We start from the raw sequence: 14,909 nt of genomic DNA on the forward strand, positions 1-14,909 counted from the left end.
CTTGATTTGGAAAGGCACACACCTGTCTATATAAGACCTCACAGCTCACAGGGCATGTCAGACCAAATGAGAATCATGAGCTCAAAGGACCTGCCCAAGGAGCTCAGAGACAGAATTGTGGCAAGGAACAGATCTGGCCAAGGTTACAAAATAATTTCTGCATTACTCAAGGTTCCTAAGAGCACAGTGGCCTCCATAATCCTTAAATATAAGAAGTTTGGGACCACCAGAAGACTTCCTAGACCTGGCCATCCAGTCAAACTGAGCAATCGTGGGAGAAGAGCCTTGGTGAGAGAGGTAAAGAAGAAACCCAAGATCACTGTGGCTGAGCTCCAGAGATGCAGTAGGGAGATGGGAGAAAGTTCCACAAAGTCAACTATCACTGCAGGCCTCCACCAGTCGGGCCTTTATGCCAGAGTGGCCCGACGGAAGCCTCTCCTCAGTGCAAGACATATGAAAGCCCGCATAGAGTTTGCTCAAAAACATATGAAGGACTCCCAGACTATGAGAAATAAGATTCTCTGGTCTGATGAGACAAAGATAGAACTTTTTGGCAATAATTCTAAGCCGTATGTGTGGAGAAAACCAGGCACTGCTCATCACCTGCCCAATACAATCCCAACAGTGAAACATGGTGATGGCAGCATCATGCTATGGGGGTGTTTTTCAGCTGCAGGGACAGGACGACTGGTTGCAATTGAAGGAAACATGAATGCGGCCAAGTACAGAGATATCCTGGATGAAAACCTCTTCCAGAGTGCTCTGGACCTCAGACTTGACCGAAGGTTCACCTTCCAACAAGACAATGACCCTAATCAAACAGCTAAAATAATAAAGGAGTGGCTTCAGTACAACTCTGTGACCATTCTTGACTGGCCCAGCCAGAGCCCTGACCTAAACCCAATTGAGCATCTCTGGAGAGACCTGAAAATGGCTGTCCACCAACTTTCACCATCCAACCTGACGGAACTGGAGAGGATCTGCAAGGAAGAATGGCAGAGGGTCCCCAAATCCAGGTGTGAAAAACTTGTTGCATCATTCCCAAGAAGACTCATGACTGTACTAGCTCAAAAGAGTGCTTCTACTCATTACTGAGCAAAGGGTCTGAATACTTATGACCATGTGATATTTCAGTTTTTCTTTTTTAATAAATTTGCAAAAATTTCTACATTTCTGTTTTTGTTATGTCAATATGGGGTGCAGAGTGTACATTAATGAGAAAAAAAATGAACTTTTTAGAATTTACCAAATGGCTGAAATGAAACAGAGTGAAAAATTTAAAAGGGATCTGAATACTTTCAGTACCCACTGTAACATATATATCTGGTAATACCTGTGTGAAAGAGAAGCTTTGATAATTGTCCTTATTTAAAAAAAAAATAAGAATCTTCCAGCAAGATTTCACACCCCAAACCACTTAAATACGCATGTAGCTCTTTTAATGACAAGTCCGTTAATCCCTTTACATGGTCAGTTTGTTCCTCGATTACTGAGAAATCTGCATTTGAAGTGATATGAGGTTGAAGAGCTAAATTAGATTTGAACTCTCTGTCACTCCAGCTCTATCCCCTGGAGGCGATGCGAGTCGGAATAACAGAGGCTTCATATTTACCAAAGTCCTCCAGACTCATTTGCATATCAATTTTAAACGCTGATTTTTCAGTAAGGGCGGAATGGACTGGCCATGTAAAGGTATTGCTGGACTTTTCTTTGAAAACACTACATGCGAACCTAGATAGTTTGCAGACAGTTTTTATTAAAGATAATTTAATTTAAAAAGAAATCTTCATTTACAGACTGGTAGCACAATAAAGTCTTGTCTGGCTGCAACCTTAAAAAATGCAGTAAATTGTGAAATATCACTTCATCATTTTGCTGCTTTATTGTAGGACTCATTGTTTGAGAAAGGACAAAGAATCCAATGTTCTCCTGCAGACAAAGAAAAGTATCTTAATGCCGAAGGATCTTTCCTGGAACAACATGTACAAGGCAGAAGCAATCGGGATGATAAGACTGTACAGTTTCTGCAGGATGTGGCGAGGGTTCGGCTGGCGCTAAATACAGCGGCTGAATTATTGTCTGGCAAATCCACAGGTAAATTGGGAATGTGTCACATTCATAAACATCGATAAAAGCCACAATATTCAGTGATGTGTTATATGAGGAACATATTGAGAGGTCTCAGTAGTTGATACTTTTTAATCAATAATTGAAAAGGTGACGACTAAGGATGAGAGAATTAATTCTAAATTACCGTATTTTTCAGACTATAAGACGCACTTTTTTCCTCCAAAATTTTGGAGGAAAATGGGGGGTGCTTCTTATAGTCCGAATGTTGGGGGTGTGTATATATATATGTGGTGCGGTGGAGGAGCGGGGCACAGGAGGCAGCAGCCACCCTCTCTAGCCTACACTGTCCCCACTGCTAAAGAAAATGAATATTCACTGCTCCCCATGCCCATGGGACGTGGGGAGCACTGAATATTCATGCTCCTTAATAGCGGCACACAGTGTAGCCGCGCTGCGGCTCCTGCTGCTGCCGGAATCGCCTGTGCCCGCTGTTAAAGGGCATGAATATTCAACCTCTCTCCACGCCCATGGGTGTGGGGAGGGGGTGAATATTCATGTCCTTTAATAAGCGGGCACATGAGATAGCTGGCAGCAGCAGGAGCCGCAGCGCGGCTACGCTGTATGCCAGCTATGAAGGAGAGTGAAGTCACTGCTCCCCGCGCACACAGTCCCGGCATGGGGAGCAGTGACTTCTGGCAGCTGATCGCTCCTTGTGAGCCGCGCATGGCAGTGATGTCATGCGCGGCTCACATGGAGAGATCAGTGCAGGCAGACAGGACGCAGCGCTGGAGAGAGAAGAAAGGTGAGTAGGAGCATTTATTTTTTTTTTATGTGCAGCATGATGGGGATTAGGGAGACCATGCATTCTAGGATAGGGATTAGGGGTGCCATGCATACCAGGATGGGAATTAGGGGTGCCATGCATACCAGGACAGGGATGAGGGGTGCCATGCATACCAGGACAGGGATGAGGGGTGCCATGCATACCAGGATGGGGATTGCTGTGCCATGCATACCAAGATGAGGATTGCTGTGCCATGCATACCAGGATGGGGATTGCTGTGCCATGCATACCAGGATGGGGATTAGGGGTGCCATGCATACCAGGATGGGGATGAGGGGTGCCATGCATAACAGGATAGGGATGAGGGGTGCCATGCATACCAGGATAGCAATGAGGGGTTCCATGCATACCAGGATAGGGATGAGGGGTGCCATGCATACCAGGATAGGGATGAGGGGTGCCATGCATACCAGGATAAGAATGAGGGGTGCCATGCATACCAGGATGGAGGGGTTCCATGCATACCAGGATGAGGGATGCCAGGCATACCAGGATGAGGGATGCCAGGCATACCAGGATAGGGATGGGGACCATGTATAAAAGGAAGGGGGGGCATATATACCAGGATGGGGGATATTGTCAGAATTGGGGGACATTGCCCCTATACCAGTGTCAGCAGAAGACCCCCCTCCCCCTTAAAAGTGCATCATGACCACATTTTTTGCTTACATTTTTTTTTTATTTTCCTCCTCTAAAACCTAGGTGCGTCTCATAGTCCGAAAAATACGGTAATCAAATTAGTTTGGAATTTCCCAAAATTTCTAGGGAAATCAAATTTTGGGGATTGTTTTTTTTTGCAGAAGTCTTCTAAAATCACAGCAAGAACTCATTGTTTTTGGCTGTAATTTGGGAAAACTGCTGCAACAAAATGCAACATGTGAACCTACCTTAAAACATGAAATCAGTGAGGCTATAAAGTAAAGCCTATTCATAGTATGATGAAAAGTTCTGCAATTCATCAACCTCAGGGGATATTCCCTTGCGGTTAGTGAAATGAATCATCAAAGGATAAATGAGCGGATCACACAATTCTGGTACTTATTGGGACATACTCTTGTGTGAATTGGACATTAATAAGGCTAAAAATGTTCTACCTATTCCCTGCCAGCAAGAGAGATCTTTGGTGAAAAAGTGAAGCAAAAAGTATAATAAAATGTTGCATAATGTTTCGTTATACAATAAGGCTTTACTGATATAAAACCTAAAAAAAACCTTTATCAATTCAACAACTATAGCTACAAAAAGAAAGGCTTGGATAAATAACAGATTTCTATCAGGTAGCTTGTATACTGTACAGACAACGTTGCCCCTATGTGCAGATTTAATGCTAAATGTCAATTTTATCTTTGAAAAAGTTTATTACAGATTATCGTTCAGATTATAATCTACTGGATAATGATTTTCTTTTCTATCAGGAGTCACCAATGAGAATTACTTGCGGAGTGTGAAGACATTATGCTCATTGTCTGGCAATGACTGGTATAGAGTTTACTTAATACGAAAGCTGTCAAATTTGGACGGGATAGACACTGTCCAAAGGCATTTTAAAGATCCTGAATTTGGGTGGCTTTTCCCTACAGTAATGCTTCAGGACAAGGTAAATATACTATCTGTCATGGGTTTACTGTGACAGAGAGGGGTCAGAAGACCGCAGCATCTGATTTCACATACTCCTGGTCTGATCAGAAGCACTTCTCCTTCATATTAAACAGTGCAGGTTTCTGTTAGCAGTGGAGGGATTAAACTGTCTCTGAAGCTTCCTGCTTGGATCATTTTAGTTGTTCAGTATTGGCCACTCCCCTCTCCTATATACCGTATACTCGCCTCTGGCAATCAGGATTGCCAGTGTTAGTTTCATTCTGCCTGATGTGGAGTGGTGGTGTCGGTTGTTGGTAGAGGCGTTTTTGGTGTGTTGATCTGTGACTGTTGCTTCGTGATTCGGCTGTGTGAAACCCCTCATTCTCTCCTATTTGGTTTTCCTTCCTTTTACTTCCCGGTGTTCCACTCTGTTGTTTGTGTGTGCATATTTGTATGATTGGTATTTTCATTTATCCCTGTATGCCCTCCCTTGCTTGTCTGGTTTATGTAGATTGTGAGCCCCAATGGAGACAGTGCCCATAATGTCTGTAAAGCGCTGTGGAATTAATGGTGCTATATAAGTGAGTAGAATAAATAAATAAATATTCATACACTATTATGCCCTACTTCCCTGGGTGGTGGAGGGTGACAGATATAGGGCTGATTCAGGATCTCAGCAAGGTATGTGGCCCCAGCATCTTCATCATTAGAAGTAATCTGGGGAACAGGGATAGCTAGGGTGACCCTAGCATTAGGGGTAGGGAAAGAGCCCCTGGCCCTGGGTAGTCAACAACATAGTTGTGACACTATCTGTCTGGCTGTCCCTCCATCCAGAAGAAGCAGCTTTGCAAACAGTTCTAATTCAAAAATACCCTACAGTTTAAGGTGCACAGCTGCTGTGCAGATTAATGTGTCTTCATGGTTACTAACAACAAAGTCTCTGGATACAGAGGCCAAACTCCATGCTTTGTTTTACTTTGTTGCGTTGGAAACATATAAGAAAGCACAGCAGCTGTGTACACCTTGTGATGTATAACAATTAAGTCTTTGGCTTTACCCAGAAAGAAACGAGATAGGAAGATGAAACTTTACATTTATTCAACATACTCTCCACTGATGTCAACACCCTTCTTACATCGGTATTCTAAGTTCTGTAAGCCTTGCAAAAAGAAGGATTTTGGTTGTGCCTCAAACCAGTCATCCGTAGCAGCCGTGGCATCAGAAATGGTGTGAAATTTGGTACCCTTGAGGTGTTTCTTCAGGTTTGGAAACAGATGATAGTTGGAGGAAGCTAGATCTGGTGAATAAGGTGGGTGGTCAACCAGCTGGAAGCCTAGCTCAACCAGTTTTGCCGTGGTTGCTTGTGCAGTGTGAGCGGAGGCGTTGTCTTGCAGGAACAAGATTCCTTTGGACAGCTTGCCGCGCCTTTTGGCCTTCAGAGCTGCCTTCAATTGGTCCAAAAGTTAAATGTAATACCTTGCATTGATGGTGGAACCATTTTGAAGGTGGTCCACTAGCAGCACGCCCTCCTTATCCCAGAACACAGACGCCATCACCTTAGTGGCTGATTTTTGCACCCTGAACTTCTTTGGAAGAGGAGAACCACTGTGGTTTCAGGGTCATACAAATAAATCCAGGTCTCATCCATAGTGACCAGTCAATCCAGGAAGTTCTTTTCTTTCCAGAAACGCTGACAAATGGACCGGGAAGTTTTCACTCGCATGCTTTTCTGATCTGTTGTCAAACATTTGGGAACCCACTTTGCAGATAGCTTCTTGATGTTCAAATGTTCCTGGATAATGACACAAACACGTTCATTAGAAATCCCCATGATGTCTGTATTCCTTTAGCTGAAATTCTCCAGTATGAGGTTGTTAACAGCATCAACAACCTCCGGAACAACAACCACTCTCGGTCGTCCAGGACGTTCCTCATCATTGGTGCTGAAGTGGCCAGTTTTAAATTCGGCAACCCAGTTCTTAACTGTAGAATATGAAGGGCGTTGATCCCCCAATGTCTGCGACATATCACCATGAATATCCTTCGCGGACTTTCCTTGCAGAAACAAGAATTTTATCACTCCTCTGCTATCATTTGCTGTGAATGTCGCCTTAGACTCCGACATTTTGTTTTCCCACGTGCCTAGATCACTGTTGCCATAAGCTACAAACACAACATTTTGAAAACATATATTAGACACATAAGGCTTTCATGTGATGTAACATTCGTTACCATAGAGACAAAAAAAGAACATAAAGCCAAAGACTTATCAGCAGCCCCTTGTATTTGGGAGTTTCTGCAAAGTTGCTTTATTATCAATTTTAGATGCAATAAAAATTAGTTGAAAAATGTGGACATTGTACAAAGAGCTTTCGAGACTTTGCTTTAAGAAACTGAATTTGGGTAACACTCTCCATTCTCTACTGTATTTTTCTGTGAGAGGGATGACGTATTAAAATCACTGACACCACTGCTCCATGTCATAATGACAAGTAATCCATGGGAAGAAAGATCATTGGGTGACCAGTAAATCATTAGTATATGGGATATGAAGGGTCCTACATTGTGTTTGCTATTGTAACCCATAAAATAGCGTGTAAACTGCAAAAACATCTAAAGGGAACCTGTCTCTTTTTTTTTCCTCCTAAACTGTTCTCACTATTGTTCCCAGATATAATGGGCAATGCACAATAGGCAATAACAGCTATTAGGTTTCACGTTGCCATATGTAATTGCTTTTTTTGGCCGCTGGGAGTAGGAAAAGTTTGTTACATTTATGAGCTTCTCCTGCATCCACCTCGAGGCCACACCGAGATCCACACGGTGGTGAAGGCTAAGGGCACAATCCACATGTGCCTGGACTATATCCCGACCCTGAGCATGATGCAGATAATTCACTTGTTTATACAGTATCCTATACTCTCATAACATACAAGGGCTGATGAAAATCGCCCATTACTCTTTTGATGTTTTTGTTGCAGGATTCTCAAACGAGTCAAATTGATCCGTTCCTGGTGTGCGGCAACAGCTACAAAGTTCTCAGAGATGGCATTGGTCGAGCAATATTAGAGGGCAAGGAAGACTGGATTGTAAAAGCCTTACAGGTACCAATACTACATAATTCAGCTGGTAATTACATGCAAAAAATAACTATTTAGAAGATAAGTAATGAGATTTTCTATCATACACCGGTTTCTGTATTCTCAGGATGAATCATCAATATCAGATGGGTCTTGGTTCTCCTCACTACATTCCTACTAATCAGCTGATTGAGGACTTTGGGCACAAGTCAGCACTTCGTCCCCTTCATTGTGTCTAAGGCACAGCTCTATACCTTTAGTAGTAACAGTGTAAATTAAACACAGGACTGATATAATAAATGGGATAGCCCAACAAAATGTTTGAAGCTGTTTCTGCTTCAATTGGTTAGGTTTGGACCCCTATCTGATATTGATGGACTATCCTAGAGTAGAATCATTTTAATATATCAACGTGATAGAAATATAACAGCCTTGAGATAGCTTCTCACATCTGAGTGTTTTTTTATGTTTATAGTTTTTTTTATTGTTTAGCATTTGGCATAGAATCCTAGTGTAAATGCAAAGAAATGAATCATTTCAAATATTAAGGAAATCTAGTCCTTCAGACTATACATTGTAACATCAGGTAGTATTGAGATCTTCTTTTTGGTCTATGGTACTGCAGTAAATTCGGAGGAATCTTGTCAGTTCATTTATGTATGAACATCTTGGTTTTTAAAGGGCATCTATCAGTAGGATCGTCCCTCCTAAGCCATCTATATGAGCATGTAGGTTATAGGAAGCTGAATAAAATGATACCTTGATATCTGCGATCTGATGTCTTATTCCAGAGAAATTCACATTTTTCTTATATGTAAATTACATCTTCCAGGCTCTGGGGAGGATGTTGCCTGAAAGTTAACTCGGCCTCCAGAGATTATTTTACATGAAGGGGAGTTACCAGTGAGACAAGTAACTAACACAGTACAGGAGAAATGAACGAACTTTGTCTTTTTGAAAACACATTTTTTGATTCTCTCTCAGCTCTGCTGTATTATAACGATATTGCAGCCCTGTCTGCCTGTGAGATGAAAGCTGAAGCTGTGAGGAACCTGCCGATATGTCAGGTATAATCACACACAGATCTGCAGTGAGATCAAGAGAGCAGGCTGTCAGTCATTACATGTCTCACACTGGTAACTCCCCCTTTATGTAAAGGGGGTTGAATTATCTTGCAGACAGCGTCCTCCCCAGAGCCTGGAAGAGATCACTTTTATAAAGTCATGAAAGATGATTTCTCAACAACAAAACATCTGATATGAGACAAACAGGTGGGATTTTTTTTCAGCATTTTATAACCTGTATGCTCATATTAATAGTTTAGATAGGTCAAATGTGGTGACAGATTCCCTTTAATAATCTAGGACAGCAGTATTGCCATTAAGTGATTGTCAAAGAACAACAGCAGCATGGAGATCATGCAAATCTCTCGGTTGGCACCAGTTTGCCACAAACCAACACTCCGCCGACACCAATCGTCAGGACAATTATGCAATTGACTGTCGAGTAATGGACGTGGCCACAGTTGATTTGACTACTAGGCCAGTTGTTGGGGAACTCACAGTGAGCGTATGGTATATACACATCCAATTCCAATGCATGGAATATACAGTACAGACCAAAAGTTTGGACACACCTTCTCATTTAAAGATTTTTCTGTATTTTCAGGACTATGAAAATTGTACATTCACACTGAAAGCATCAAAACTATGAATTAACACATGTGGAATTATATACTTAACAAAAAAGTGTGAAACAACTGAAAATATGTCTTATATTCTAGGTTCTTCAAAGTAGCCACCTTTTGCTTTGATGACTGCTTTGCACACTCTTGGCATTCTCTTGATGAGCTTCAAGTGGTAGTCACCGGAAATGGTCTTCCAACAATCTTGAAGGAGTTCCCAGAGATGCTTAGCACTTGTTGGCCCTTTTGCCTTCACTCTGCTGTCCAGCTCACCCCAAACCATCTCGATTGGGTTCAGGTCTGGAGACTGTGGAGGCCAGGTCATCTGGCGTAGCACCCCATCACTTTCCCTCTTGGTCAAATAGCCCTTACACAGCCTGGAGGTGTGTTTAGGGTCATTGTCCTGTTGAAAAATAAATGATTGTCCAACTAAACGCAAACCGGATGGAATAGCATGCCGCTGCAAGATGCTGTGGTAGCCATGCTGGTTCAGTATGCCTTCAATTTTGAATAAATCCCCAACAGTGTCACCAGAAAAGCACCCCCACACCATCACATCTCCTCCTCCATGCTTCATGGTGGGAACCAGGCATGTAGAGTCCATCCGTTCACCTTTTCTGCGTCGCACAATGACACGGTGGTTGTGTTAGAACCTTGCTCTTAGGTTTTTTCTATTGCTGGTCATATGACCTTGTTGGCCTATTTAGTCCTGCTCCGCCCTTCTGGCTTTGCTGGACTTCATTGTATTACTACTCGTTAGCTAGCCTGTGCTCAGTATCTAACTCTGTTAGTTTGCTTGGTCTTCGGACCTCTGTGTTCTATATATTTTGTTTGTTTGTCTGTCTGCTACTATTTCTGTTAGGAGGTGTCCATTTTGCTCCCAGTCCCTAGTACTTGTAGGGATTCCTTCCCCACATCTATAGGTCTCCGTACAGACTAGCTGAGGACTTTAGCAGGTCTGATCGCAGGATCAGGTTCCCTGTTACATCGTAGGGATCAAGCTGAGTTCTATCGTAGGGACAGATCTCCTCTCTTTCCTTAGCTCTGGTAGCAGAACATAACAGTAAGTCCAGCCCGCAAATTCTCTAAGGAAAGATTTTTCTGTTCCATCATGGTGTCGGTTGTGGATTTGGCTAAACGCCTGCAGGGACTCTCTCTGGAGGTGGCCGAGATCCATCAGCACGTGAGTAACTGTCCTGGAGCACATTTCTTGGAGCCTAAGGTACGTTTGCCTGATTTATTTTTTGGTGAACACCAAGAATTTTTTTCATTTAAAAATGCTTGCTTATTGTATTTTCGTTTGAGACCCAGGTCCTCTGGGGATGAATCCCAGCGCATAGGGTTCATAATGTCACTTTTGCGCAAAGAGCCTCAGGAGTGGGCCTTTTCTTTGCAACCTAGTGATACATGCTTTAGATCAGTGGATAGTTTTTTTTCTGCTTTGGGGCTATTATATGATGATCCTGACCGTGTCTCATCTGCTGAGACTGAGTTGAGACGTTTGAGACAGGGATCAGGTAATGTGGAAAAATATTGTACTCATTTCCGTCGGTGGTCTACTCAAATAGGGTGGAACGATTCTGCTCTGAAGAGTCTGTTTCTTGCTGGGCTTAGTGAAAGGGTTAAAGACCTGCTAATTGCTTATCCCACACCTGAAGATTTGCAACAGGCTATGCAATTAGCTATACGGGTGGATAGGAGACTGCGTGCAAGGGTTAATGAGAGCAAATCCTCTGCTATGTCAGTTTCTGGTCATGAGAATGTGTGTACTGACAGTGGAGAGCCGATGGAGATTGGAGCGATGGCACCTCGCTCTCAAGAAAAGGACCGCAGATTTTCTGAAGGTTTGTGTTTCTATTGCGGAAATTCTGGTCATTTCATTAAAAGCTGTGTGCTTCGTATGAAGAAAGAAAAAAAAATGGTCAGTCATGCCCGTATTGCCTGTTTAAATTCCAAGGGTGTATTTTTAGCTGCTTCCCCTATTGCTCAGAAAAAATTAATGGAATTTCGGGTGTTTGTTGATTGTGGGTCTACTCTGAATGTAATTGATGGGGGATTCTTGGAAAAACTCAATTTAAAACCCGAACCTTTGTCATCCCCCATTGCTGTGGTTTCTGTGGATGGCTCCCCTTTGAAGAATATTACTCTCAAGGTCTGTGAATTTCCTCTCACTATTAATGGTGTTCACCATGAGAAATTGGATTTGGTAGTTTTGAATAACTTGCCTTCTCCGGTGGTGTTGGGATTGCCCTGGTTAAAATTGCACAATCCTGTACTGGATTGGTCTACCAATGAAATTAAATCCTGGAGCCATAAATGTTTTGACAAGTGTTGTAACGGACGTATTGCAGCTGTGGATAGGGGGGAATTGCCTGTTCCTATTCAGGATTTTTGGAGAGTTTTTTCTGAGAAGGAATCACAGGTTTTGCCTCCCCATAGAGACTATGATTGTACTATTGAATTTGTCCCTGGAGCGACTCTTCCTAAAAGTCGTTTATTTAACCTTACTATTCCTGAGAGAAAGGCTTTGGAGGAATACATACAGACAAGTTTGGCCGCCGGTCACATTAGGCCCTCTAAGTCTCCTGTGGCGGTTGGATTTTTTTTTGTAAAAAAAAAGGACGGCGGTTTACGTCTTTGTCTGGATTTTCGTGAGATTAACAAAATTACTGTACGCAATCCTTACCCACTGCCATTGATTCCTGATCTGTTTAACCAGTTAGTGGGGGCCAAGTGGTTCTCTAAAATTGACCTTCGGGGGGCATACAATCTGTTGCGCATGAAGGAGGGTGACGAATGGAAGACTGCTTTTAACACTCCTGTGGGTCATTTTGAGAATCTGGTTATGCCTTTTGGTCTTACTAATGCTCCTGCATTTTTTCAGAATCTTATTAATGACATCCTTAGACCTTTGATTGGCAAAAATGTGGTTGTGTATTTGGATGACATTTTGATTTATTCGCCGGATCTGGAGTCTCATTGGCGGAGCGTACGTGAAGTATTACAGTTATTAATTGACAATTCGCTTTTTTCTAAGCTGGAGAAATGTGAGTTCGCTGTACAGAGAATTAGTTTTTTGGGCTACATTATCTCCAGCGAAGGTTTTGAGATGGACCCGGTGAAAGTTCAAGCTGTGCAGGAATGGCCTAGGCCTATTGGTTTGAAATCGATACAGAGGTTTTTGGGTTTCGCCAATTATTATAGAAAATTCATTAAAAATTTTTCTATTATTGTCAAACCTCTGACCGATCTCACCAGGAAAGGTGCTGATGCGGTTCAGTGGACTTCTGAGGCCATTGAAGCTTTTGTGTATCTCAAGGAGAGGTTCACCTCTGCTCCCATCCTTATGCAGCCTGATGTGACTAAGCCGTTTTTGGTTGAGGTTGATGCTTCCTCTGTGGGGGTTGGCGCAGTATTGTCTCAGGATAACGGGGATGGAGTACATCCCTGTGCCTTTTTTTCAAAAAAATTTTCGGAGACTGAACTGAATTACGATATTGGTAATCGGGAATTATTGGCTATTAAACTCGCATTTGAACACTGGTGCCACCTCTTGGAAGGTGCTGAATTTCCCGTTCAGGTTTTTACGGATCATAAAAATCTGATATATCTTGATGCTGCCAAGCGCCTCAATGCCCGTCAGGCTAGGTGGGCACTGTTTTTCTCGCGGTTTAATTTTTCCGTTACTTACATCCCAGGTACTAAGAATGTTAAGGCGGATGCCTTGTCTCGCAGTTTTTCTCCCATAGTCGGTGCTGAGAAAGAGGAGAACATTTTACAAGAAGGTGTTGTGATAGCTGCTTTGGACTCCGTTTTGGAAGATGAGATTCTTAAAGCACAGGAGAATGCCCCATCTAATACTCCCCATGGGAGGTTGTTTGTGCCTGGGACCTTTAGGAGAGATTTGTTTGTTGAGTGTCACGAATCTCGGTTGGCAGGTCATCCCGGAATCTCTGAGACCAAGAGACTGGTGGGTCGCAGTTTTTGGTGGCCTGGATGGCAGAAGGAAGTCATTAAGTGGGTGCGTCAATGTACTATATGTGCTAGATCTAAGTCCTCATATACTCCTTCTGTGGGGTTACTTTTTCCTCTGGAGGTTCCCAGTGCTCCTTGGACACATTTGGCTATGGACTTTATAACTGACCTTCCCCCCTCTGAGGGTTTTACGGTCATCTGGGTGGTCGTGGACCGTTTTAGCAAGATGTGTCACTTGGTTCCCTTCGTCAAACTGCCCTGCGCTAAGACTCTCGCTAAGGCCTTTGTCAAGGAAATTGTCAGACTTCATGGCGTTCCTACTGACATTGTTTCTGATAGGGGACCCCAGTTCGTGGCTCGTTTTTGGCGCGCCTTTTGTGACAGGTTGGGAGTTCATTTGTCGTTCTCATCCGGATATCATCCTGAATCTAATGGCCAGACAGAAAGGAAAAACCAGGATGTTGAGCAGTTCTTGCGTTGTTTTGTGGCAGACAATCAAGAGGGGTGGTCTGAGTTTCTGCCACTTGCTGAATTTGCTCTGAACAATCATACATCTTCTTCTGCTGGTTGTTCGCCTTTTTTTGTTGTTCTGGGAGACATCCGTCGTTTGGGTCGTTCTCCAAGTTGGTATCTGCCGTGCCTGAGGAGGAGAATTTTTCCGGCGATTTGGAGAGAGTTTGGACGGATGTGCGTGGTAATCTTCAGGAGGCTAACAGAAAATCTAAAGACTACTTTGATAGGAAACGACAGGAGGTTTTGTTCGCTGTTGGTGACATGGTTTGGTTGTCCTCTAGGAATCTGCGGTTCAGGATTCCTTCTAAGAAATTGGGTCCCAAGTTTGTAGGGCCCTTTAAGGTGCTTCAGGTTGTCAACCAATCTGCTGTTAGGTTGGAGGTTCCTACCTCCTGGAGAATTAATCCGGTGTTTCATGTCTCTCTGTTGAAAAAAGCTGTTGTGTCGGATTGTGACGCCTCTGCCTCTGTTCCTCCGGTGGTGGAGGACGGGGAATATGAAATTTCTCGCATCCTTAATTCTAGACGGTATAGAGGTAGTTTGCAGTATCTCGTGGCCTGGAAAGGTTTCGGACCCGAGGATAACTCATGGGTGAGGTCGGATGATGTTTCCGCGTCCAGACTTATCAGAGCGTTTCACAGGAGATTTCCTGATAAGCCTGGTCCTAGGAGATCCGGAGGATCCTCTTAGAAGGGGGGGTACTGTTAGAACCTTGCTCTTAGGTTTTTTCTATTGCTGGTCACATGACCTTGTTGGCCTATTTAGTCCTGCTCCGCCCTTCTGGCTTTGCTGGACTTCATTGTATTACTACTCTTTAGCTAGCCTGTTCTCAGTATCTAACTCTGTTAGTTTGCTTGGTCTTCGGACCTCTGTGTTCTATATATTTTGTTTGTTTGTCTGTCTGCTACTATTTCTGTTAGGAGGTGTCCATTTTGCTCCCAGTCCCTAGTACTTGTAGGGATTCCTTCCCCACATCTATAGGTCTCCGTACAGACTAGCTGAGGACTTTAGCAGGTCTGATCGCAGGATCAGGTTCCCTGTTACATCGTAGGGATCAAGCTGAGTTCTATCGTAGGGACAGATCTCCTCTCTTTCCTTAGCTCTGGTAGCAGAACATAACAGGTTGGAACTCATGATCTCAAATTTGGACTCATCAGACCAAAGC

The 14,909-nt window shown here is 43.2% G+C and overlaps 1 protein-coding gene across 1 annotated transcript in view; it reads left to right on the forward strand.

The window, feature by feature from the left end:
• The first annotated feature begins 6,840 nt into the window (after positions 1–6,840).
• Positions 6,841–14,909, forward strand: part of LOC141164053 (E3 ubiquitin-protein ligase RNF213-like) — a 102,344-nt gene continuing 94,275 nt past the window's right edge. The window contains exons 1-2 of the mRNA XM_073649217.1: positions 6,841–6,927; positions 7,474–7,596. Coding sequence (XP_073505318.1) covers positions 6,841–6,927; positions 7,474–7,596 — 210 coding nt within the window. The remainder of the gene's footprint in view (positions 6,928–7,473; positions 7,597–14,909) is intronic.

This window comes from Phyllobates terribilis, unplaced genomic scaffold (genome assembly GCF_046119375.1).
Source record: "Phyllobates terribilis strain yellow unplaced genomic scaffold, ASM4611937v1 Scaffold_10__3_contigs__length_209671492, whole genome shotgun sequence".
NCBI lineage: Eukaryota > Metazoa > Chordata > Amphibia > Anura > Dendrobatidae > Phyllobates > Phyllobates terribilis.